Below are 27,082 nucleotides of genomic sequence, written 5' to 3'. Positions count from 1 at the left end.
AATATTACTTTTATTTTATTGATAATTGATGCATTTAATAACCATCCCTTATATATTATTAATTTCGAAGATGTTTGATAATCAAAAGAATTTAATCAAAATCAGTTCGAATTTATCTTATTTAACATTTATTAATTGTTAAATGTTAAATAAAATAAGTTCTAACTTTTTTTATTTCTTTAGTATTATCGTATTAATTTTATAATCAAAATATAATAGGTGACACTCTTTTATAGATGTGACAAAGCGAGTAGTCAGCCACCATTTCCAACCAAAACTTGTTTTAAAAAGAGATAGATCGACTCGAATCATCAATTAAAATTAACTCAAAATGCTACTCTATTCCGCTTTATTATTTGCATATATACTCTAATTTACTCAACAAACATTAAGCTTATATATCTAGCATTAAAATTTGGGGAGTTCTATAGTGTGGATGGAAAAAAAAATCCACACCTATAGATATTACGTGGCAAACCTCTTAGATGAACACGTTGTGCTTGGCCATAGTCAGAGAGTTCAGTTGATGGAACACTCGGTCAGGGATTTTGCAGTTGTACTGCAAAATTGTAGAAAAGTTAATCAGTATAATTAGGTCCTAATTGTTTTTGGTAAGTTGGGTCTCTTGGGCAAATTTTTTTTTCTGTGTATGTGACCATAAGTGGGTTTTTGGGCTTGGGTCACATTTTTTATGCAAGTGCAGAAAAAGTGGATAAAATTTAGTCACTGGTAACAATAAAAAGAAAATGGGCTACAAATTTTGTTAGACTTGTCTGGGTTAACCGATTTTTTAATTTCCAAGTGATATGGCTAAGGTTATGTAACTGTTATTTTGTTAGATTGTATATTGTTAAATGGAGAAAAAAAAGAAAAGGATGTAGTGCATTGTTTTGATATTTAACCTAAATAAATAAATAAATAAATAAAGAAATATGTGAGGTATGTTACTACAGTAAAATAATATTTAAGACAGAAAAAAAAATATTTTTATTAATTTTTGAATATTATCTTTTGTTATTGTTTTATTAGTAATTATTTACATAGCATAAATTTGCATAGTTTCAGTAAACTATAAAAATAAAGAATACCTTTTAAACACAATTTATCATTATGAGAGAAGGAGAAAGCGGGGGCGAGCGGTTGAGGGTGAAACACGGTGAGGAAGATGGCCATGCCATCGGAAGAGATAAGGGGGAGAGCGTGGGTGGGTGTGTATCCGGTGTTAAGGAGGGTTTTTCTCGAGAGGGGTTAGGAAAGTCATCCAAGGTCTCTTTTAGAGATAAAGTCATTGGTGCAGAAAAGTCTAAGGCCTTTGCATTAGTAGGGTCTTTATCTGGGGATGGTATCGCGACGGTGACAGGTAAGCAGGGTGATTCTCGTCCACCAAGTGTCAGTTTTACCAAGGAGGCAAAGAGCTGTCTAGCTGAACCTTATAAGGAAGCCATCGTGATCAAGGTGTTGGATAAGTATTATGGCTACACGGCTCTCATGCATAAGCTCCGGATAGTATGGCGCATCAAAGGAGGGTTTGATTTGTTGGATGTGGGATTTGGATATTTTTTGGTTAAATTTGATATTGCTGGGGATCGTGAGAAAGTCATTCTTGGTGGCCCGTGGTTGATAGACGGTCACTATGTTGCAGTAAAGCCATGGGATGTGGATTTTAGGCCATGCGAAAAATCCTTTGGATCAACGCTGGTATGGATTCGAGTCTCGGGACTTCCAATTTGGTGCTACCAGGAACAAGCAATGCTGCGAATTGCTTCTGCAATTGGGATTCTGGTGAAAGTAGATTTGGCTACTAAGCTCGCAGAAAGAGAAAAATTTGCCCGAGCTTGTGTTCAAATTAATCTTGAGTTGCCTGTAATCAAACATATTATAGTGGAGGGTGTGACTTATGAAGTGGAGTACGAGAGTTTACAGTTGATTTGTGCTACTTGTGCATGGTATGGGCATGATAAATCGTTGTGCATGGAGAAGGAGTCCTTGGAAGGAAACATAAATTCCTTTGGTGATGGAAAAAATAATGAAGCCCCAACACTAGTGCCACACAATAATCATGAGATTCAAAAAGAGGCTGAATCAGAAGCTCGTGATTTGGGTGAGAAATTAGGAGTTGTTAAAGGGAAGGATGTGATTACGGAATCATTGGCTCCTCACGTGCCTGATGGTCTTGTTAATGAGGCATGCATGGATGATGGAGAGGGCTGGCAACAAGTGCTGCGTAAGAAAAAATTTACAATAGGCCAGTCATCAGGTTTGAAGGACCAAGATGGAAAGCAGCACAAGTTTGGTTCGAGAAGGGTTCCAAGGCCCAATTTGCATGGTGATGGAGGCAAATCAACTGGCATTAGGATGGGGAAGCAAGAAAAACATGAAATTGCGCCATCTCCATTGCGCAGAACTCCTGCACGTCGTGGAATTTCTCTACGGAAGCGTCCTCGGCCTTCCTCCTTGCAGAACTCGCCAGTTGATAAAAATGGTGGCACAACGGAGGAAACCTTAGTAGATGGAAGCATGGCAAGTGCAGTGTCAGGGGGTCCAAAGGTGGCAATTATTGAGGATCAGAGTGTGCCAGTACCGCAGGACAAACCACCTATTGAGGTTGGTGATTCTGTTTAGAGTTTATGTTCTTATTTATTCTGTCCCTATTATTTATGGATAGTTTAAATATGATTGTTTGGAATATTAGGGGTGCTTCTAATAAGTTAGCCGGATGCATTGTAAGGAACTTGTTAGGAAATTTAGACCTGTTTTCTTTATTGTGGTTGAAACTCACTCCCCTTTTCAGCATTTAAAATTATTTTGGGAAAGGTTGGGGTATCACTCTGTTGGTATAGTAGAGGCACAGGGGCATAAGGGAGGTATTTGGTTTCTATCCTCTATGAAGGGTGTTTGTTGTAAGTTCATTGATGCTTTTGATCAGGGTGTTACTGTTGAGGTTCACTTTGATAATTTAATTTGGAGGTGTAGTGGTATTTATGGCAGTTCTCAATTTAATAAAAGGGTTTTCCTTTGGGATTATCTTGTTGCACAATCCATGGTTTTTCAAGGACCTTGGATTGTTCTTGGTGATTTTAATGAAGTCAAATTTTCTCATGAATCTAAGGGCTGTCAATTTTCTTATCAAAGAGCAGACATGTTTGCTACTTCATTAGGGGATAGTGGTTTGTTTGATCTGAATACTATCGGGAGGCAGTTTTCTTGGTACAGGAGGGTGAAAAATTATGTTGACGTGGCAAAAAAGCTTGATCGAGTCTGTATAAATAGTAGTTGGTTATCTATCTTTCCAGAGGCTTATGCAGAAGTTTTAAATAGGCTTCAGTCTGATCATTGCCCTATTCTGGTGCGTTGTAAAGGTCGTCCTCAGCCTAAAGGGAATTGACCTTTCCGATTTGTTGCTGCTTGGGCTACTCATCCTGGGTATAAAGATATTGTGAACCAGTCATGGTGGTCTGGTAATAGAGGAATTCATGGCAAGCTTTCAGAAGTACAGAAGAATTCACTAGAGTTTAACTCGAAGGTATTTGGTAACATTTTTGTTAAGAAATGTGAATTAGAGCAGCAGATTAATTATTTACAAAAGCGTTTGGAAGTGGTGGATAGTATTTATTTGCGTCAGAAAGAGCAACAGTTGCTTGATGATTATAATAATACTCTAGTGCAAGAAGAGCTCCTATGGTTCCAAAAGTCCAGAGAGCAGTGGGTAAGGTTCGGGGATAGGAATACAAGATTCTTTCATATTCAAACTCTTGCGCGAAGGAAGCATAATAAGATTCATGGCCTTTTTCTCAAGGATGGAGTGTGGGAAACTAATCCAGAAGTTCTGAGTCAAGAAGCAGAGTCTTTCTATAAAAGCTTATTCTGTCATTTGGATGATGTTGATTTGGGTTGCCTTGGTGATGTGCCTCTTCCTTCTCTGAATGAGGAAGCTTGCAATAATCTTACGGCACCAGTTACTATGGAGGAAGTCAAAACAACTGTTTTTCACATGAACTCTTTTAAAGCTCCAGGTCCAGATTGGTTTCAAGCTTTCTTCTTCAAAGAATATTGGGAGATCATTGGTCTTGATGTTTGGAAGATGGTTAAGCAGGCATTCTCCGGTGTTACTCTTGATCCGAGAATGTTGGAGACTTTACTGGTTCTCATTCCAAAGGTTGAATCACCGGTATCTATGAAAGATTTCAGGCCGATTAGTCTCTGCAATGTAGTTTACAAGATCATCACGAAGGTCCTTGTTAATAGGCTTCGTCCTCATCTTGCGGAGATTGTTGGCCCGCTTCAAGGAGGATTTATTCCGGGACGAGGAACTCCTGACAACATCATTATTGCTCAAGAAGTCCTCCACTTTATGAAGAAGACTAAATCAAAGAAAGGCACACTGGCCTTTAAGATTGATCTGGAGAAAGCTTATGACAGAGTTGACTGGAGGTTTTTAGCTCATACCCTTAAGAGCTTTGGTTTTCCTATTCCTACACTTAATTTGATTATGAATTGTGTCACTGCTTCTTCCTTATCTATTCTTTGGAATGGGAGTCGTCTGAATGGCTTTACTCCTAGCCGAGGTCTTAGACAAGGAGACCTTATGTCACCCTATCTTTTTGTGTTGTGTATGGAGCGACTGGCATGCTTTATTAGTCATCAGGTTGATTTGGGCTTGTGGGAGCCGGTTGCTATTTCTAGAGGGGGACCAAGAATATCCCATTTAATGTTTGCGGATGACTTGCTTCTATTCTGTAAAGCTACAAAGAGACAAGTGCAAAATGTGATGTTGGTTTTAGAGACTTTTTGCAAAGCAACTGTGATGAAGATTAATGTGGAGAAGTCTAAAGCACTTTGCTCCAAGAATGTCTCTGCAACAAGGAAAGAGGTTTTCACTGGGGTATCCTCTATCAGATTTGTCCAGGATTTGGGCAAGTATCTTGGAGTTACCCTTAGCCATTCTAGAGTGACTCGTTCAGCTTTCAATGGTGTCCTGGATAAGATTCGGAGTAGGCTAGCAAGCTGGAAAGGGAGTTTACTCAATCGGGCTGGTAGACTCTGCTTGGTTAATTCTGTTGCCGCTGCTATTCCCACGTACCAGATGCAGGTCTCTATTTTTCCCAAAGGAATCATTAGTAAATTGGAGTCTATGATGAGGAATTTTCTTTGGAAAGGACAAGTTGATGGAAGAGGATTGAATCTTGTTAGTTGGAAGGTACTGGTTACTCCAAAAAAATATGGAGGTTTGGGGATTAGAGATCCTTATTGTGTAAATATTGCTCTTCTTGGGAAGCTAGTTTGGACTTTTTTCCAGCAGCCAAACAAGCTATGGGTCCAATTATTGGATGCCAAATACCGATCATCTCTATATGACTGTTTTAGTTATCCTAAGAACAAGGACTCTCCCATTTGGAGGTGTCTTTGCAAGGCTTGGAAAGTGTTGAAGGATGGGTTTGCTTGGTGTATTGGAGATTTGAACCAGAATTTTTGGTTTTATAGCTGGAGGAGAGAAGGACGGTTATCTAATGAGATGGATTATGTCCACATTTCTGATTCGAATCTCCGGATACAGGATATTTGGTCGGTTGGTAGGTGGCATTTGGATACTCTTTATTCTCCTTTATTTCAAAATCTGAAAGATAATATTCTCTCTTACAATCCAGATGAACAAGCAGGTCCGGAAGTGGGTTGGTATTGGAGTGGGTCTGCTGCCAAAGTCTATGACTCACGCAATGGTTACTTGTGGTTGTGTAAGCAGCTGTTTGGTTGGGAGGAGAGGGAGAATTGGCTTTGGCTTTGGCGTCAGCTTGTTCCGGAAAAGCATAAGTTTTTAGCTTGGTTGTGTCTTAAGGATGCTCTTCCTACTGCAAGTTTTCGCTTTAGAAGAGGGATGTCGTCATCGGATAGGTGTCCAAGATGTCTTTCTAGCCAGGAATCGGTTATACATTGTATTCGGGATTGTCCAAAAGCTCAGCTTGTCTGGCAAAGGTTGGATATTCCTTGTCATCCTTTGGATTTGAAGAACTGGTTCTTGTATCATAGCAGAGAGCACCCGTTCAAGTTCTTTTCGGGACTTTGGTGGATATGGCGAGCAAGGAATAACGACATCTTTAATCCCCATAAAACTTGGCCTCCGGAAAAAGTCATTTGTCTGGCATTAACTTCAGAAAAGGAGCTTAGAAATATTTTTGAATTACAACGTATGTCCCTTCCCTCTACTCTAAATGGTTTTTGGAATCCCCCATCCATTGGTACTTTTAAGATTAATTGTGATGCTAGTTATTTTGGTTCGAGTGATAGTGTTGGTTTTGCTTGTGTTATTAGAGATTGTAATGGGAGCTGGCAAAGGGGGTGTTTGGGAATGATTGAGAGTAATAGTATTCTTCAAGGAGAATTGTTTGCTATTTGGAGAGGATATCTCTTAGCTTGGGATGTGGGTCAACGAGATGTTATTTGTGAGACGGATTGTGTGGAAGCATTTAATCTTGTTACTCAAGATGGTTTTGGGTTTATTGATCCACTGGTGCTCAAAATAAGAGATATCATGCATTGGAATTGGCGTGTTGACTTTCGTTTGATTATGAGAGATGCAAACACGGTGGCAGATACTATGGCAAAGATGGCGATGAAGTTACAACTTTCGCATGTGGAGCTTCTTTCACCTTGGGAGGAGTTTAAGAGTAGTCTTAAACGGGACTGTCCCTCTATTTAAGCAGTTCCTTGTTTTGTTTCTTTTGTTTTTCTTTGTTTAATTTATTTCAATCACCAAAAAAATTTATTATAATATTTATGAAAGGCGGTAAAAAAAATAAATACAGATATTTAACATTTTTACTGTTTATATTTTTATTCATTCGAATAAAGATATCAGTTAGTAATTTAAAGGTTCTGCATTTAGAATTCATAATCAAGTACAATCAGTGTGCAACGCCAATCAACCAAACACTGCCTGAAGTTCTGATTCTCTAATTGGGAAGCAACAAATTCAGCAACAAATTCAAGTTACAGCAACAAATTTACCAAACCCTAGTAAAGTCCCGATGAACCGCAACATTTACATCAGCAACATGCCAAATTTATTGAATACAATTTCAGCAACATACAAATATAGGACGACAAGGGAAATCTGAAAAATACGGAACAGGGTAGGCATGGTGCAGATACTCACCAACGGGCGACTGTGACTCCGCGACCACCCCTCGAAAGGCAAGAAATCAGGAGTCCCCACGAGTTCCTTCTCCCGCCGGCGACGACAAACCCGAACCACGAGAACCCAGTAACTGCGACGACACTCGGCTGACACTGGGAGGCAGAATCGACAACCACAGACACGGAGGGCGGCCAGCAACCACCGTGTAGAGCTAGACCACTCACTGGCGACGGAGGCGCAAGCAGCCTAGCACCACGAAATCGGACAGGCGAGCAGCAGACGCGGAGGAGACAGGGATAGGAACGAGATCACCACAGCGGAATTCCTTGGGTGCGACGAACGGGCGGCTGCAGTGTACCACTCCCACAGACGGCGACAAGTGACGGTGGAGGCTAGGGTTTGCTATCTGCGGAGGAGGCTAGGGGAAGTAGCTATTTGGTGCAGGAAAGAGTTGGAGAAGGGGGGGATAACGCGTGCAATCCCTTTTCCCCCTTTCAACTAACAAAACGATGTCGTCTTCTGTGAACCTCTGGTTTAGATCCGGTCCAACAGCCCGATTCGGTTCGGCTATTCTTAATGGTTTTTAAAAGTCCAACAAAATTTGTAGCCCATTTTCTTTTTATTGTTACCAGTGACTACCCAAGCCCAAAAACCCACTCATGGCCACATACACAGAAAAAAAAAATATGCCCAAGAGCCCCAACTTACCAAAAACAATTAGGACCTAATTAGACTGATTAATTTTTCTACAATTTTGCAGTACAACTGCAAAACGTCTGACCGAGTGTCCCATCAACTGAACCCCTGACTATGGCCAAACACAACGTGTTCATCTAAGAGACTTGCCACATAATATCTATAAGTGTGGATTTTTTTTTTTCATCCACACCATAGAACTCCCCTTAAAATTTAACGTTGGACAACAAAAGAAAAAAATTTTGTATCTAGCATTAATTGTTCATTTTTAAATATTCTTAAATCTTATATTTTATTTTCAATACTACAAAGAAAATTATTTTGTCTAATACAAAATCTTTACCCTAAGTTTGCCATTTTTTTAGTCGTCGTTAATTTGCATGTGCCTTCATGCTACTGCTATAATTCTGTTAATTTGGTTTGCATTATTTTTTTGTGTGCATTTATTTTATAAAATTTTTTTAGTGTAAAAAAAATATTTTCTTTCGCTTTTCATTAATTACTTTGTAATATAAATAATACAAAATATTAGAGAAAGTATATATACGCAAAAATATCACGTATTACATCAATACATAATAAAAAAAATTCACTCCTCTCCTTTGAGAAATATTAAAATGATACTCTCTTTCTTTCTATTTGTAAAATGTACATTCTCCCTCTTATAACTTTTAAAAAATCTGCTCTTTAATCTATTTTAAATTTTTTGTGTTAACTAACTTTATCCATTTAAAAAAAATTATTTTTATAAAAACATTCTTTAGCAAAAAATTTAATTCATTAAATTTTGCTTACTAAAATATCCTTTAATAATTTTTTTTATTAATTAAATTATATTTTTATTAAAATATTTTTAAAAAAATTAATAATTAAATTATTTTTTTCTAAAATACTCTTCAATAATTTTTTAATTCTTAAATCATAATTTTACAAAAAATTTTGTTAAGAATTATTTTTATATTTACTATTAATTTTTTGATATCAATATATATTATTTTAACGTTAAATTAAAAAATCTTATCATTGTTAATATGTATGATAATTAATATATATTGATATCAAAAAATAATTTTACCAAGTTTTTTTTAGTTAATATTAAAATAATATATATTGATATCGAAAAATTAATAGTAAAATATAACTATAATTATTAACAAAAAACTTAGCAAAATTACAATTTAATAATTAAAAAATTATTGAAAGATTTCTTTAAGAAAATAATTTAACTATTAATTTTTTAAAAAATATGTTAAAAAAATATAATTTAATCAATAAAAATAATTTATTATTAAAAGATATTTTGGTAAATAAAATTTAATGATAAAAAAATAAAACTTTTGTTAAAAGATATTTTTATAAAAAATAATTTATTTTTTTTTTAAAATTGGATGAAATTAATATTAGTTAACACACAAAATTTAAAATAAATTAAAAATGAGATTTTTTAAAAGTTATAAAAACAAAAAATGTACATTTTATAAATAGAAAAAAAAAATATCATTTTAGTATCTATAAGACGAGAGAATAAAATTCTCTCTATAACCAATTATATCTAATAGTTACCCATTACTTTGAAACTCCTAAAAGAACTTTTCTATCACATTTTTTCACATTTTTTTTTTTGTCAATGAAATCATTGGAACACCCGTTTCATTGATCATTAAAAAAGCAAATAGACTCAATTGAGACATAGACAAATAGTAAAATATTTCTTTTGATAACTTGAGTGGCGCTAGCTTAGAGTATTAAGATGAGAGCTAACTTGATCTAGGGTGCTTTTTGAAATAAATAAAATATTTTAAAATAAATCTGCACGTGCTCTTTTATTAAATCCTTCTAATAATACAAAACTATGGCGTATAGAGTTATGGAATTTTTATTATAATACATAAGGAGCTACAGAAAGCATAATAATGATTGTATCAAATCATATGATTTTTGGCATGGCAATCTGGGTTGACGCTGCTGTAAATACAATTGCAGACTGTACTACTCAAGCACTGGCCACTTGCAACCCCCAAGTTACTTGAATACTTCTGATCACAGAGTGAAGAACAATGCGGAATAGTGCATACATCAATGGGTTCTTTCGCTTGACATTTAGTTAGACGCTGTGCCTCTACTAACCCACTATCTGCAACAATAAAACAGTATTATTTGTTATAAAAAAAATTTTCTAGAACACATGACAAGGATGAATCATGAATGAATAGATGATAAACAATGCTACTTAGTAGTACATACCAGAAGCAAAGAAGAGAATAACAAACAAAACAATAAGAGAAGTGGACATAATTTGATTTTTCATTTTTTTCTGTATCACGAGAAATATTTGTACAGAATTATTAAACGTGTTTGAGGACAAGAATGAAATTTAATTAGTCGCTATGAGAGAGCACTATGAAGATAAAATTATCAAGGCACTTATTTTTATAGTGGAGGTTGAGAAAAAAATTAGAAATAATTCGGCTTTAATTAGTATTAATTACTCATCTTAAATTTTTGATTTTATTTATTCCTAATACATTTAAAAATATAAAAATTATTTTTATTATTTTATTTTATTGATGATTGACGCATTTAATATTCATCTATTATATATTATTAATTAACTTTACAATCAAAATATGCCATATAACATTTTTTTATAATTAAAATCAAATCTTTTCTTTCAAAAATTAATTAAAGAGATTTCACCTTCCTCTCCTTTCCTTTTCTATATCTCTTTCTTCTTAATCTCTGTTATATCTTTTACATATTATTATTAATTATTAATTATTAATTTAATAACTAAAATATATTACATATTTTATATTATAATTGTAATTAAAATATATTATATATTATTAATTTAATATGTAAAATATGTGAAATTACATCCTATCTCATTAGTTAACTGAAATTTATGATTTTATTTACTTATAATACATTAATTAATATAAAAATTATTTTTATTTATTGATAATTGAAGCATTTAATATCCATCCATTATATATTATCAATTTTATAATCAAAATATACCATATGACATTCTTTTATAATTGATTTGAAAAAATATCTTCTTTTAACATTAAAGAGATTTAACCTTTTTTTTTCATGTCTTTTTTATTTATTTATTGTATCTCTCTTATATATTATTATTAATTACTAATTTAATAAAAAAATATATTACATATATTTTGTATTGCAATTAAAATTAAAACATTATATATATATATATTATTAATTTGACATACAAAATATATCATATTACACTTTATCTCATTATTCAACTAAAATTTATATTTTATTCTTGTAATACGTTTAATTAATATAAATAATTATTTTATTGATGATTGACACATATAACATCCATCCATTATATATTACTAATTTTACGGTCAAAATATATTATTTGACATTCTTTTATAATTAAATTAAAATCTCTTCTTTCAAAATTAAGTAGATCTCACTTTTTTCTTTTTTCTTTTCTATGTCTCTTTTTTCTTTACCTACTATATCTCTCTCATATATTATTATTAATTACTAATTTATTAACAAAAATATATCACATGTATTTTGTATTGTAATTAAAATTAAAATATATTATATATTATTAATTTAACATACAAAATATATTATATTATACTCTATCTCATTAGTTAACTAAAATTTATGATTTTATTTATTTATACTATATTTAATCAATATAAAATTATTTTTATTTTGTTGATGATTGACGTATTTGATATTCATATTATATTATATATTACTAATTTTACAATTAAAATATATCATATGACACTCTTTTATAATTAAATTGAAAATTTTTCTTTTAAAATTAAAGAAGCATCTCCTTCCTACTTTTTTTTCTATTTATTCTATCTCTTTTATATATTATTATTAATTAATAATTTAAAAACCAAATTAAAATTATATTTAAAATTTACTAATTTATTCAATCTCTCTTACGATATTTTTTATTGTAATTAAAATTAAATTTTATTATATATTATTAATTTGACATGTAAAATATGTCATATTATATTCTATCTTATTAATCAACTGAGATTTATGATTTTATTTACTCGTACTACATTTAAACAATATAAATATTATTTTATTTTATTGATGATTGACACATTTAATAACCATCCGTTATATATTATTAATTTCAAAAATATTTAGTAATCAAAATAATTTAACTAAAATCAACTAAAACTTGTCTTATTTAATATTTATTAATTACTAATACTAAATAAAATAAATTTTAATTTTTTTTATCTCTCTATTATTATCGTATTAATTTTATAATCAAAATATAATATGTAGCAAAACGAGTAGTCCGCTAAGTTTGTTTTAAAAAAAAAATAGACCGACTCGGATCACTAAATAAAATTAACTCAAAATGCTAGTTTATCCCATTTTATTATTTGCGTATATACTCTAATTTAGTCAACAAAAATTAAACTTATATATCTAGCATTAATTGTTCATTTTTAAATATTCTTAAATCTTATATTTTATTTTCAATACTACAAAGAAAATTATTTCGTCTAATTCTTAAATCTTATATTTTATTTTCAATACTACAAAGGAAATTATTTCGTCTAATACAAAATCTTTACCCTAAGTTTGCCATTTTTTTGGGTGTCGGTGGTTTGCATGTGCCTTCATTCTACTGCTATAATTATGTTAATTTGGTTTGCATTATTTTTTTGTGTGCATTTATTTTATAAAATTTTTTAGTTTAAAAAAAAATATTTTGTTTCATTTTTTATTAATTACTTTGTAATATAAATAATACAAAATATTAGAGAAAGTATATATACGCAAAAATATTATGTATAACATTAATATATAATCAAGAGAAAATTTCACTTTCTTCTTTCAAGAAATGTTAAAATGACACTCTTCATCTTTTCATTTATAAAATGTACATCTCTCTTATAACTTTTAAAAAGTCTCCTCTTTAATCCATTTTAAATTTTTTGTGTTAACTAATTTTGTCTATTTTTCAAAAAAAAATAAATTATTTTTATAATAATATTCTTTAGCAAAATATTTATTTATTTTTTATTAAATTTTACTTACCAAAATACCAATTAATACATTATTTTTTTATTAATTAAATTATATTTTTATCAAAATATTTTTTAAAAAATTTAATAATTAAATTATTTTTTCTAAAATATCCTTTAATAATTTTTTAATTATTAAATTATAATTTTATCAAAATTTTCGTTAACAATTATTTTTATATACTATTAATTTTTTGATATCAATATATATTATTTTAACATTAAATAAATAAACTTATCACTGTTAATATGTAAAACAATTAATATATATTGATATCGAAAAATAATTTTACCAAGATATTTTATTTAATGATAAAATAATATATATTGATATAAAAAAATTAATAATAAAATATAAGTATATAACTATAATTGTTAACAAAAAATTTGACAAAATCATAATTTAATAATTAAAAAATTATTAAAGGATATCTTAAAAAAAAATATTTTTATAAAAATACAATTTAATCAATAAAAAAATAATTTATTAAAAAGTATTTTAGTAAGTGAAATTTAATAAAGAAATAAAATTTTGTTAAAGAGTATTTTTATAAAGAACAATTTATTTTTTTTAAAAAAATTGGATAAAGTTAACACAAAAAATTTAAAATAAATTAAAAAAAAAAATTTTAAAATTATAAGAGAAAAAAATGTATATTTTACGAATAGAAAAAATAGGAGTACCATTTTAATATGTTTGAAGCCAAGAGAGTGAAATTTTTTCTATAATCAATTATATCTAATAGTCATTCCATTACTTTGAAACTCCTAAAAACTTTTCTATCACATTTTTTCACACTTTTCTTTTTCTTGTCAACGAAATCATAGGAATACCCGTTTCATTGATCATTACAAAAGCAAATAGACTCAATTGAGACATAGACAAATAGTAAAATGTTTTCAATTGATAACTTGAGTGGCGCTAACTTAAGGTAATTAAGATGAGAGCTAGCTTGATCTAGGGTGCTTTTTGAAATAAATAAAATATTTTAAAATAAATCTGCATGTGCTCTTTTATTCAATCCTTCTAATAATACAAGGCTGTGGCGTATAGAACTATGGATTTTTTATTATAATACATAAGGAGCTGCAGAAGGCATAATAATGATTGTATCAAATCAAATGATCTTTGGCATGACAATCTGGGTTGACGCTGTTGTAAATACAATTGCAGACTGTACTACTCAAGCACTGGCCACTTGCAACCCCCAAGTTACTTGAATATTTCTGATCACATATTGAAGAACAATGCGGAATAGTGCATACATCAATGGGTTCTTTTGCTTGACATTTAGTTAGACGTTGTGCCTCTACTAATCCACCATCTGCAACAATAAAATAGTATTATTTGTTATCAAAAAAAATTTCTAGAACACATGACAAGGATGAATCATGAATGGATAGATGATAAGCAATGCTACTTAGTAGTACATACCAGAAGCAAGGAAGAGAACAACAAACAAAACAATAAGAGAAGTGGACATAATTTGATTTCTCATTATTTTCTGTATCACGAGAAATATTTGTATAGAATTATTAGACGTGTTTGAGGACGAGAATAAAATTTAACTAGTCGCTATCAAAGAGCACTTTGAAGATAAAATTATCAAGACACCTATTTTTATAGTGGAGGTTGAGAAAAAAAATTAGAAATAATTCAGCTTTAATTGGTATTAATTAGTCATCTTAAATTTACGATTTTATTTATTTGTAATACATTTAAAAATATAAAAATTATTTTTATTTTATTGATAATTGATGTATTTAATATTTATTCATGGTATATTATTAATTTTACAATCAAAATGTGTCATATAACATTCTTTTATAATTGAAGTCAAATCTTTTCTTTCAAAAATTAATTTAGAAGATCTCACCTTCTTCTCTTTTCTTTTTTTGTCTTTTTCTTCTTTATCTATGCCATCTCTCTTATATATTATTATTAATTACTAATTTAATAATTATAATATATCACATATTTTATATTACAATTGAAATTAAAATATATTATATATTATTAATTTAACATGCAAAATATGTTAAATTACACCCTATCTCATTAGTTAACTAAAATTTATGATTTTATTTACTCATAATACATTAATTAATATAAAAAATATTTTTATTTTATTAATGATTAAAGAATTTAATATTTATCTATTATATATTGTTAATCAGAAATGTTTGGTAACCAAAAAAAATTAACCAAAAATAACCGTAACTTGTCTTATTTAGTATTCATTAATTGTTGCGACAATTAATGAATGCTAAATAAGGCAAATTTTGACTTTTTTTTATCCCCCTAGCATTATCGTTGCTAATTTTATAATCAAAATATACCATATGACATTCTTTTATAATTGATTTGAAATCTCTTCTTTCAAAATTAAGGAGATTTTACTTTTTTTTTTATCTATACTATGTCTCTTATATATTATTATTAATTATTAATTTAATAACAAAAATATATTACATGTATTTTGTATTTCAATTAAAAATAAAACATATATATTATTAATTTGACATACAAAATATATCATATTACACTTTATCTCATTATTTTTATTTTATTGATGATTGACACATTTAACATTCATCCATTATATATTACTAATTTTACAATAAAAATATATCATATGATATTCTTTTATAATTAAATTAAAATCTCTTCTTTTAAAATTAGGTAAATCTCACTTTTTTTTTCTTTTTCTTCTTTACATTATATCTCTCATATATTATTATTAATTATTAATTTATTAACAAAAATATATCACGTGTATTTTGTATTATTGTAAGTAAAATTAAAATATATTATATATTATTAATTTAACATACAAAATATATTATATTATACCTTATCTCATTAGTTAACTAAAATTTATGATTTTATTTATTTATAATATATTTAATCAATATAAAATTACTTTTATTTTGTTGATGATTGACGTATTTAATTTTCATATATTATATATTATTAATTTTATAATCAAAATATGTCATATGACACTCTTTTGTAATTAAATTGAATTTTTTTTCTTAAATTAAGGAGGCCTCTCCTTCCTACTTTTTTTTTATTTTTATCAATTCTATCTCTCTTATATGTTATCATTAATTCTTTCACCTTGGGAGGAGTTTAAGAGTAGTCTTAAACGGGACTGTCCCTCTATTTAGGCAGTTCCTTGTTTTGTTTGTTTTGTTTTTCTTTGTTTAATTTATTTCAGTTACCAAAAAAAAAAATTATACCACAAAGGCACTGAAACTGCAAGCACTCACAACAAAAAAAACTAACTTAGGTTAGTCGAGTGGTCAACTTACTTGTCCACTTTAGCAAGTGTCGAAAGTTCGAACCCTGCCTTGTGCATGCAGTAACTCGGCTCAGGATTTAGTGGTCCAGGAACCTTTGGACCACTTAGTGATCCAAGTAGAAAACATGTTTTTGGAATTTTTTTTTATCAATTGCTACGTAGTCTTTGAACTAATTTTAATTACAAATCAACCCCATATATTTTATTTAATTATAAAAATAGTTTTTTATTTTATAAATTATTATTTTATCAATTATCTATTATATTTATTAACAATCAAATACAAAAATAACAACCAATTATATCCTCCATTCATCCTAATAATTCCAATTGATTAAAAAATTAACTTTGATTTCGTTACGTTCGTCCATGGCTTCCAAATCATGTTTCCTTGAAATTCAATCGATTGGTAATGGAATATCCATCTACTCAATCAATTGGTAATGTTCTCATTTTTCAGAATTCTGTAGGATTTTGCACAATTTATTCTATTCTACTTTCATAAATTACAAATAGGTTGTACAAATCCTCATTAATCCAATTTTTTTTTCAATCACCATGATCAGGATCTTATTATCTTCTTGCACCAATATCAATGTATTAACATAAAAACAATTTTTATCACTTAACTTAAATCATTGATCCTATAGTTTGGTCTAGTTTGGACGAAGAAAATGTATTTCTACTAGTATTAATTAAATTCGTGATACTACATGACGAAATTATTTTGGTAACCAAGTTTAACCAAGTTGGTTCAATAGCTTATTGGTATAATAAAAAACAATTGATTGAGTAGATGGATATTCCATTACCAATCGATTGAAATTGGCAAAACATTCAACTTCATCACCTTCCAATCGATTGGATTACATTACCAATCGATTGAATTTGGCTAAAACTTCAATGTCATCACTTTCCAATCGATTGTATTTGGCAAATCCATGTTATTTTTGTGAATTCAATCGATTGAGTAACAACAACAATCGATTGTTTTGAGGCATTCATTCGATTGGAAAGTATAAACAATCGATTGGTTTAAGCTTTTTACCATTCTACCTTATAACTTTCAATCGATTGTTTTGAAAAACCAATCGATTGAATTTCAAGAAAACACGATTTGGAAGCCATGGACGAACGTAATGAGATCAAAGTTAATTTTTTAATCAATTGGAATTATTAGGATGAATGGAGGATATAATTGGTTGTTATTTTTGTATTTGATTGTTAATAAATATAATAGATAATTGATAAAATAATAATTTATAAAATAAAAAATTATTTTTATAATTAAATAAAATATATGGGATTAATTTGTAATTAAAATTAGTTCAAAGACTACATAGTAATTGATAAAAAAACTCCAAAAATATGTTTTTTACTTGGACCACTAAGTGGTCCAAAGGTTCCTGGACTACCGAATCCTGTACCCAGTAACTCATTGGCTAGCGACATCTATTCTATTATATAAAAATCGGATGTCTGCACTTAATGATGGAGCTGACGTGGCATGCTCCGGAGAGTGTTTCCCGATTTAATTATTTTAACTCATTCAATACAATTTATTACTATGACATAATTATATCAGCTAATTGATTTGATTAGATATTTAAATATTAATATAATTTATTATAATATATATTACTTAATTAATTTTACTACATTAATTGTAATTTGTTATATTAGTTAATTAATTTATTCATTTATAAAGTCTGAAATAAAATAAATAATTTGTTGTTTATTCTAATTGAATTCATTAAATTTAATTATACATTATATACGAATTTATAATAATTTATAAATTACTCTAATTTTTAATATTCAATAAAATAATTTATAAATCACTTTATATTATATATGTATTAACAAAATATATGTATATTTTAATGTGTTAATTAAATATTATATATGCACAGAAAAATAAATACAAAGATGATTTATATAATATTGATAATATTATATTAGCACGGTGATTTTTTTTTGTTTTGATTTCATATAGTATTGATAATGATAATATTATTATATATATAGTATTATATAAACTTTCTAATATTAATATAGAAAATTAGAAAATTATTTCTTATGGCAATTATTCTTAGTGGAATAGTGTGTTCCTTATATAGTATTGATAATTATTGCTTAATTTAAAGTAATTATATGTTGGTATCTTAAATTTATTTTTCAATAATGACCTAAATAGATAAATCTAATTGAATTGAATGATTATATAAAATATTTTATATTATTAATATACTAAAATTAAATTCATTTTTTGGTACAGAATTTTATAGGTAAATTTTATATAAGATTTAGTTATTTTTTATTTTTTTTAATTTGTTTTATCTGTGTTACTTTATTTAATTTTAAGTATTGTCATATTTACAATTATCGCCAGTATGATATTTTATAAAATATGAAAATCAATTTTTTTTATAATTTAAATGTCAATATTTGAGTTAATTTTAATTTAACTTTTTTAAATTAATGTTATCTTTCATTTAGATCTTAATTTATTTAAAATACAAAAATACTAATATATTTATGGTCTCTTTAAATAATAATAACTTTAATTTATTTATTGTCTTTTTTTCTTTTATATTTTGTTTAGCAAAGATAATATATGGATTAGGATGGAATTAAAAAATACTCTATGTAATGCATATTTGGCACTGATAAATTCATATGAAATAGAAAAGAAAAAAACAGAAAGCTAAAGAACACTGAGTTGAATGGTATAAACAGATTCATTGAAGCCAAGTGTATGTGGGTTTTCATGTCTCATCTCATTTTTCAAAGTTCAAACACATTTTAAATGTATGAATTTTAATTATATTTATTTTTTCCTCTTCAATAAATACTACAATCTCTTCCTATCACTACGGCACTTGCGCTGAATAGTGGCGGTTTACTTGCCGATTTGCGGCGGTTTTAAACCGCCGCTAAACAGGTTGCCAGCGACAAGTCATCCGCAGCGCATAAAGGCGCGGGCATGACATTCTGCGGCGGTTTCCAGCAACCGCTGGCATAACCGCCGCAAAACAGGTATTTGCGTCGTTCCGTTTTGCGGCGGTTTTAAACCGCCGCGATGTTGTCTTGAGTGATTTCACGCATGCTTTTGCGGCAAAACCTGAACCGCCGCAATCCTCACTACGTTTTTTTAAAAACTATTTGTTGCGGTTTCGACCCGCCGCTATTTGCATTGAGAGATTTTTAATGCATTTTATTTGCGGCGGTTTTAAACCGCCGCTATTCATAGCATTTGTTTTATAATATAAAATCATATAAAACATTTATTTTACGATCCAGATTTTTTTTAATTCAAAGAATATTATCCTTATTTAGTATTATTAATTTTTCTTATTACATCATAATTTTTTTTTTAGGTTTTATTTTTAATTTGAAGCGTCTTATATTTTTTTATATTAAAATTCTGCGCTATTCTTAAAAACGCATGAATATTAAACTACGAAATAAACCAACGTGTTTATTTTAATATAAATAAATTAATTCAATATTCACCGAAAAAGGTAAAGTACTTAGCTAATAATTTAAAATGCATAGTTATTAAAAAAAACATATACTGAAAAAAAAAATATCACATATATCCTAATTTCTAATTCCCGCCATGTTCATTCAGAGAATACATCCGTGCAGCGATGTCTGGTGGCAGCTCTCCACCTTGCTGTTGGACCAGATAACTCAGCACACTTTCGATTGCCTGCCTCTTCGATTTCTCTGCTGCCAATCCATCCTCCACTGCTTGCCTCTTCGTTTTCTCTGCTGCCAATTCATCCTCCATTGCTTTCCTTTTCAATTTTTCAGTCGTCACCTCTGTATGTAGTTCACACAACATCCTTTGGGCCTCTTCTACTTGAGCTCTATCCACCGGCGGCTGCGAACTCGGACGGAATAGTTGAGTTGGTGTCGGCCCGTGTCCTATGCCACGCACTCTACCTGGGTGCTCCTTACCGAGAGCTTGAGCAAGGGAATCATTTTCTGACAATATTCTTGTAGATTCATCCAGCTGCTCAATCTCTATTATTTTTTCCTGCAGGCATAAATAAAATTACACAGTCACACAAGCAATATAGCATACTCTAGACATTTTAATAACTAAACCCAACATGTTACAGCATAAATGATTAAGTGTACTTACACCAATCCTCTGAGCTTCTTTGTGTAAATAGCTGCCATCAGGTCGTTTGTGCTTTAGGATCCATACTTCTCCCCTACCAACTGTCCTCCCTTGTTTTTGTGACTGTGACATTACAATTTATACCATGAATTCCACTTCTTTAAATATTTTCAATAAGTCTTTGTTGTTTTACTCTATAGATAAATCAAAACTAAATGCCAAATATGCTTGAATTCAAATCTATATTACCTCTTCTTCCCTTGTTTTACTCTCCAACGCGTCTCTCACCATGATGCAACCAGAAGGTATAATTGGTAGGAAAAGGTTTCAGCAGCAGATGATCGTAGGCATCTTCTCTAGTTTGGAAAAGCCGAAACCCACACGAAGGACATGGACAATGTATCATCCCATCGGACGATGCATTGGCAAAAGCGAAGTCCAAAAAAGTGTTCAAGCCGGCCCTGTATTCGTCACTACCTCTTGGTTTTGATATCCAACTCTTATCTATGTCTACTTTAATGAAATCATGTAATCAGATGAATAAATATTTAACGACGCAATACAGATAGAAAATCTTTTACCAAAAATTTGGGCAAAGGGTTGAAAGAAAAATCTTAAATTTATCACGATTTTGTAAGGGGATAGTAATAAATTTTTTTGCATCAAGGATAACAGATAGCATGCGAATGGTGTTAGGAAGGAGCTTACTCATGGTAAAATTCTGCACTTTTAAAAAAATTACGGAGGAAAGAAACTATGGGTTGAATGCCAAAGAATGAACTGGAGAAGATATGCTTCCTGAAAAAATTAAAAAAGGAAAGACGAATAGAAGTTAGAGTTTAAAATCATAATGACAAAGGAGGTAAATTATAAATCATACTTGAATATAGTTGAAGTCTGAGATCAAATTGAATCAGTAACCTTGATTAAATGTACGGTGGCCAATGAAGGCTAAATAATGAAAATGAAGATCTCAAAAAAGTAGCCAACCATAAATCAGGTTGCATAACTTATTAACAGCATTAGAAGGTTTTTTGGATAAGAATAGTCACCAGCCAAGAAAATATAAGTACACCAACACTAACGCCTAATTGCCAGGAATATATTTTGGGAGAGTTGGTGATTGACATGAATCACTGACATCACCTCCATACAAGTCCCGTGTTCCACATTTCCATCTTTTTTTAGGTTGAAATTTGAGTTAGACTTGACTATTCTTTTAAATTATTCTTTTATATTAAATGATGAAACTGTTAATGTATTTCCATCACAAAGTAGTCATGGATATAGCTGCTCACTTAACAAGCAAAGCAATAATCATTGGCTGTGCCTTTCATTTTTTCTCAATTCATCAACTTTCTTCTTTATTTTTTTTTATTGATCGGGTTAATTCTCTGAATTCTGTACTATCCCAACTAATTCAAGACTATAAGTAATTCTGTTCTATTTTATAAATATGAGGAATAATCACTCCAAAATCATTAAATTTTAGAGACGACAAATCGGGTGACAAGTATCACTGAACTATTCAAGGGTATCAGTTTTATTAAGAGAGGGATTTAGTTTTCCAGACCAAGACCCAATTTCCAATTGTACTACTCTGAGGCAAAGTACAGCAACAAACTACAATGGGAAAAAATTCTAAAATTAGGACTTGCTTTGCCGTAAAACTCATATAACAGTCTCAAATTTCAACTTTAAGCTTTTTCAAGTCTCAAGGCATGATTTATAAACACAGCAAAATTAACCCATTAATCCTTCCCCATTAAAAAATATAAAAAGAATCAATTATGGCAAGAGAAAGAATAATTGTATTAGATATGTTCAATTTAATTCCTCTTGTCATTTAAGCACGGAGAACTGTTAAGAAAGATAATTCAGGCAGCAAAAAGTTGTGAAAACCAAACCATATAAAATAAGGTTCTTCAATCTTTATTTATATCATTCTCATATATTTAATAACTGCACTCGAGCTTTTATGTTCAGTTTGCAACTTCTTTTACATGTGTTGAACTTTAATCATTGGGATAGATTTCTAAAAAGTGTGTTTTGTCCTGTTCAGCTACTAAATTTTAAAAAATTAAAAGGAGAAAAAAGCATATGGTAGAAAGAGATATCAAACCAAGAACAAGGATGAACCTTGAAGTCGAAGAGGAGTTTTGGTACATACCTTAAGGGAAATCGACGAAGCAGCTCTGCAAATCGACCGCAGTTTCGTTAGCCAAGCTGCATGAACAAAAATTCATAGTCACAAAGCCATCATATAAGAAACGCACTACAAAAAATACAACTAGCATTCCTATCTTAACGAAATAAATCAACACCTAGTTCGACTATTCCTTTTTTATGCGGTAACGGATTATGTGCAGGGAACGAATGACGATATTGTTGATTGGTCTCATGGAAAAAGGTTGTGGGAACGGAAAAATATGACCCCTTATGGGTTAAGGGTGGAGGCCATTGCAACCTTGAAACATTCCTAGAGTACATAAAGTATTTGCGCATGTAGTGTACTAAATGCAAAGGAGAAACTCTCACTCACAAAGCAGACAAACAAACAACTCAATTACTGTTCCGTTATCGTTAATAATATTTGGTCTTTTATTAAAAAGCTGAATGTATCATTTGTATTCTATCCTACTTGAAGTATGCATTGTGTGACCTTCCTATGTTCACATTTTTGATTTAGCATTGATTAACTCAATTACATGTCTTAGATACATTTGTAGCATTTGAGTTATCTAGTGTTCTAGGATAGGTGAAATATTTTTTTCATGAGAAAAGAACATAGCAAAACTGTAGATGTGATTAGACGACTAAATCAATGTGGTTTTAGATTGTGTTGCTAAGTTTCAACAATGGTTAGAAAAAAGGCAAAAGATGCAGGTCCATCAGCAAAGACTAAGGCTAGTAGCAAAGATGTCCCTAAGAAGGAAAAAGTTTCCATTTCTGCCATGCTGGCCAGCATGGATGAAAAGCCTGATAAACCCAAAAAGCCATCTTCCATTAAAACCAAAGCAAAAGCTGCTCCAATATACTGATGGTATTGATCTTCCTCCATATGACGAAGATGAAGATGAAGCTCTCTTGGAGGAGGAGGAGGAGAATGCCTCCAAACGGCAGCAGAGGAGTGAGTTGAAGACACTTGAAATTTCAACCACAGACAAACAACTCACTCAAAATCCTAGTATTATTGAAACCAGACATAACAAATGCTTAAGATTTGGTAAACAATAAAAATATGTTCTATGAGATTTTTGCAAGCAGGGAATCACAGCCAAAGTTTAATTGGTTGTTGAATGGAATGACAATAGTACCTTGCTGTGCAGATAAACAACTAATTGATTAGATTTAAATCCAAAAAATGATGTCTTGTCTTTAAATCCAAATCCTGTTACCGTATATAGGTGGAGAACTGTTTGCCTACCAAATTATAATTTAAAATTTTGATTTTGGTTAAAACGTTTAGTATAGCTCATCATCATTCTCCGGAAAACATGTCTTCTCACTCTCTATCTTTAGGCTAATATCACTGTGGTATGTTATGTAATTACATTTTATATGATAGACAGGTCTAAAAATAATATGGTTACTTGAATAACTTGGGACATAGCCTAAAAACACTGAAAGCTGTGATATCTTTTCAAATTTATTAGCATTGTATGGTTTAACCAAAAAATTCGAAGAAAACAATAATCTATATAGCTTTTATGCATCAATTCATAAGAAGAGATAGAAGAATTACTTTAGAAGGTAACCAATTAAAAAGTTCTGAACATGGAAAAACATGTTCAAATGAATATGGAGTAACATGGTGTCATGAACGAGTGCCCTATCTAATAAAAGTCCTGAACTAACAAATGAATGATTTCAAACAAATCAAATGGATTTTTATGCAATAAGCCTTCCTATATTCAAATGATTTATAACAGATTGATTATATAATTATATGACAGAATATAGAACATATGGAAAAGACCCAGTATCATACTCTCGGTGCCTAATAACAATTAGGCGGTGAAAAATTACATCATTGAAAGGGAAATCTTTATGCACCATTTAACATTGAGCAAAGAAATTATGATATAAATTATAAGCTTTAATTAGTGCTAACAAACGAACAACCATAAATTTGGAAAGAGCTATCAAACGAAGAACAAGCAGGAAGCTTGCAATCGAAGAGGGGTTTTGACGATACCTGAAGGCAAATCGACGAAACTGATAGGCAAGGGACCCTTCGGAGACGGGAAGCGCGATGCAGCTGTTACTGGGACCGGAGAGGAATGGCGGCAAGGATTCGTCGCAGAAGGGGCTGATGGACCTGAAACGCGCGCTCTGCACTCTTCTTTTGGCGGGTTCCTCGAATTATCGATTGTGGGTACTCTATTTGGGGTAAAATCATCGGCAGCTGAAAAGGGGTTAGCGGCGGCCATTCTTAATTCGACACAAAATTAGAGAGATTTGCCGTCGGTATGTTGATTTACGCTTGGACCGCAGCTATCCTCCATAAATTGCTGCATTTGGGGATTTCGCAGGTAGTTTGCCGCAGGCATCCTCCGTATCCCTTGTAGTGTATTTTCGCTATAGGCTTGTCTTTTATTTAAAAAAACACACAAAAAAATGTAAAAAGAAAAATAAAAGAAATTAAAACTGTTATTATATTTTAAAAAATTAAATGCTCTTTTAATTAAATATCTATATAATTTTTATCTAGATATATAAATTGTATTTTAATATATTGAGTGGTAAATATAAAAAAATATATATAATAGATAAGTTAAAATAACGAATAATGAGATATCTATCTATTCTATCTATTCTATCTATTCTATTATATAAAAATCGAATTTCTGCACTTAATGATGGAGCTGGCGTGGCATGTTCTGGAGAGCGTTTCCCGATTTAATTATTTTAACTCATTCAATTCAATTTATTACAATGAATTAATTATATCAACTAATTAATTTAATTAGATATTTAAATATTAATATAATTTATTATAATTTATATTACTTAATTAATTATACTACATTAATTGTAATTCGTTATATTAGTGAATTGGTTTTTTTTATTTATGAAGTCTAAAATAAAATAAATAATTTATTGTTTATTCTAATTAAATTCATTAAATTTAATTATATATTATATATGAATTAACGTTAATTTATAAATTATTTTACATTATAATATTCAATCAAATAAATTGTAAATTGCTTTAAATTATATACGCACAGAAAAATGAATTTAAATATAGTTTATATACTATAGATAGTATTAAATTAAGAACAGTGCATTTTTAAATTTTAAGTGTTTTGGTATGACTTAATTATATAAGCTAATTGATTTGATTAGATATTTAAATATAAATATAATTTATTATAGTATATAATATTTGATTAATTTTACTACATTAATTATAATTTCTTATATTAGTTAATTAGTTTATTCATTTATAACGTCTGAAATAAAATAAATAATTTATTGTTTATTCTAATTGAATTTATTAAATTTAATTATATTATATATAAATTAAAGATAATTTATAAATTACTTTATTTCCTTAGTCTTTTATATTTTATGAATTGTTAAGTTTTAAGTTTTATATTTCCGTAAGCAAAAGTAATATAAGGCAAAATTTTCTTCATTCTAAACGGAATTATTTTATGTATTATTAACTAATATCATCATTAGATTTGATTTATTAAAAATATAAAATAAATTTATAAAATAAATTATTAATTAAACTCATTCTAAAACGTAAGCAAAATAAATTAATTTTCTAGGCGGCCCAATGTAGATCCATAATCTATTCTATCTATTCTATCTATCTATTCTATTATATAAAAATCGGATTTCTGCACTTAATGATGGAGCTAACGTGGCATGCTCTGGAGAGTGTTTCCCGATTTAATTATTTTAACTCATTCAATTCAATTTATTACAATGACTAAATTATATCAACTAATTGATTTGATTAGATATTTAAATATTAATATAATTTATTATAATTTATATTACTTAATTAATTATACTACATTAATTGTAATTCGTTATATTAGTGAATTGGTTTTTTCATTTATGAAGTCTAAAATAAAATAAATAATTTATTATTTGTTCTAATTAAATTCATTAATTTTAATTATATATTATATATGAATTAACGTTAATTTATAAATTATTTTACATTATAATATTCAATCAAATAAATTGTAAATTACTTTAAATTATATACGTACGGAAAAGTAAATTTAAATGTGATTTATATAATATAGATAGTATTAAATTAAGAATGGTGCATTTTTAAGTGTTTGGGTATAACTTAATTATATAAGCTAATTGATTTGATTAGATATTTAAATATGAATGTAATTTATTATAGTATATAATACTTGATTAATTTTACTACATTAATTGTAATTCCTTATATTAGTTAATTGGTTTATTCATTTATAAAGTTTGAAATAAAATAAATAATTTATTGTTTATTCTAATTGAATTCATTAAATTTAATTATATTATATATAAATTAAAGTTAATTTATAAATCACCTTATTTCCTTAGTCTTTTATATTCCATGAATTGTTAAGTTTTATGTTTTATATTTTCGTAAGCAAAAGTAATATAAGGCAAAACTTTCTTCATTCTAAATGGAATTATTCTATGTATTATTAACTAATATCATCATTAGATTTGATTTATTAAAAATATAAAATAATTTTATATAACAAATAATTAATTAAACTCATTCTAAAACGTA

The 27,082-nt window shown here is 29.2% G+C and overlaps 1 protein-coding gene across 1 annotated transcript; it reads right to left on the bottom strand.

The window, feature by feature from the left end:
• Positions 1-19,661: 19,661 nt before the first annotated feature.
• LOC112784484 (uncharacterized) lies at positions 19,662-24,899 on the bottom strand. The gene is made up of 6 exons (XM_025827714.2): positions 24,524-24,899; positions 22,496-22,551; positions 21,034-21,123; positions 20,575-20,835; positions 20,347-20,448; positions 19,662-20,238 (listed from the first exon to the last, which is right to left on the bottom strand). Exons 4-6 carry the CDS (start codon positions 20,614-20,616, stop codon positions 19,804-19,806), a joined length of 579 nt encoding a protein of 192 aa, XP_025683499.1. The 5' UTR covers positions 20,617-20,835; positions 21,034-21,123; positions 22,496-22,551; positions 24,524-24,899; the 3' UTR covers positions 19,662-19,803.
• Between the last annotated feature and the right edge of the window lie 2,183 nt (positions 24,900-27,082).

The sequence above is a fragment of the Arachis hypogaea genome, chromosome 20 (genome assembly GCF_003086295.3).
Source record: "Arachis hypogaea cultivar Tifrunner chromosome 20, arahy.Tifrunner.gnm2.J5K5, whole genome shotgun sequence".
NCBI lineage: Eukaryota > Viridiplantae > Streptophyta > Magnoliopsida > Fabales > Fabaceae > Arachis > Arachis hypogaea.
Note: the sequence above shows the minus strand (reverse complement) of the source record. Positions and strands in the feature narration are given on the sequence as shown.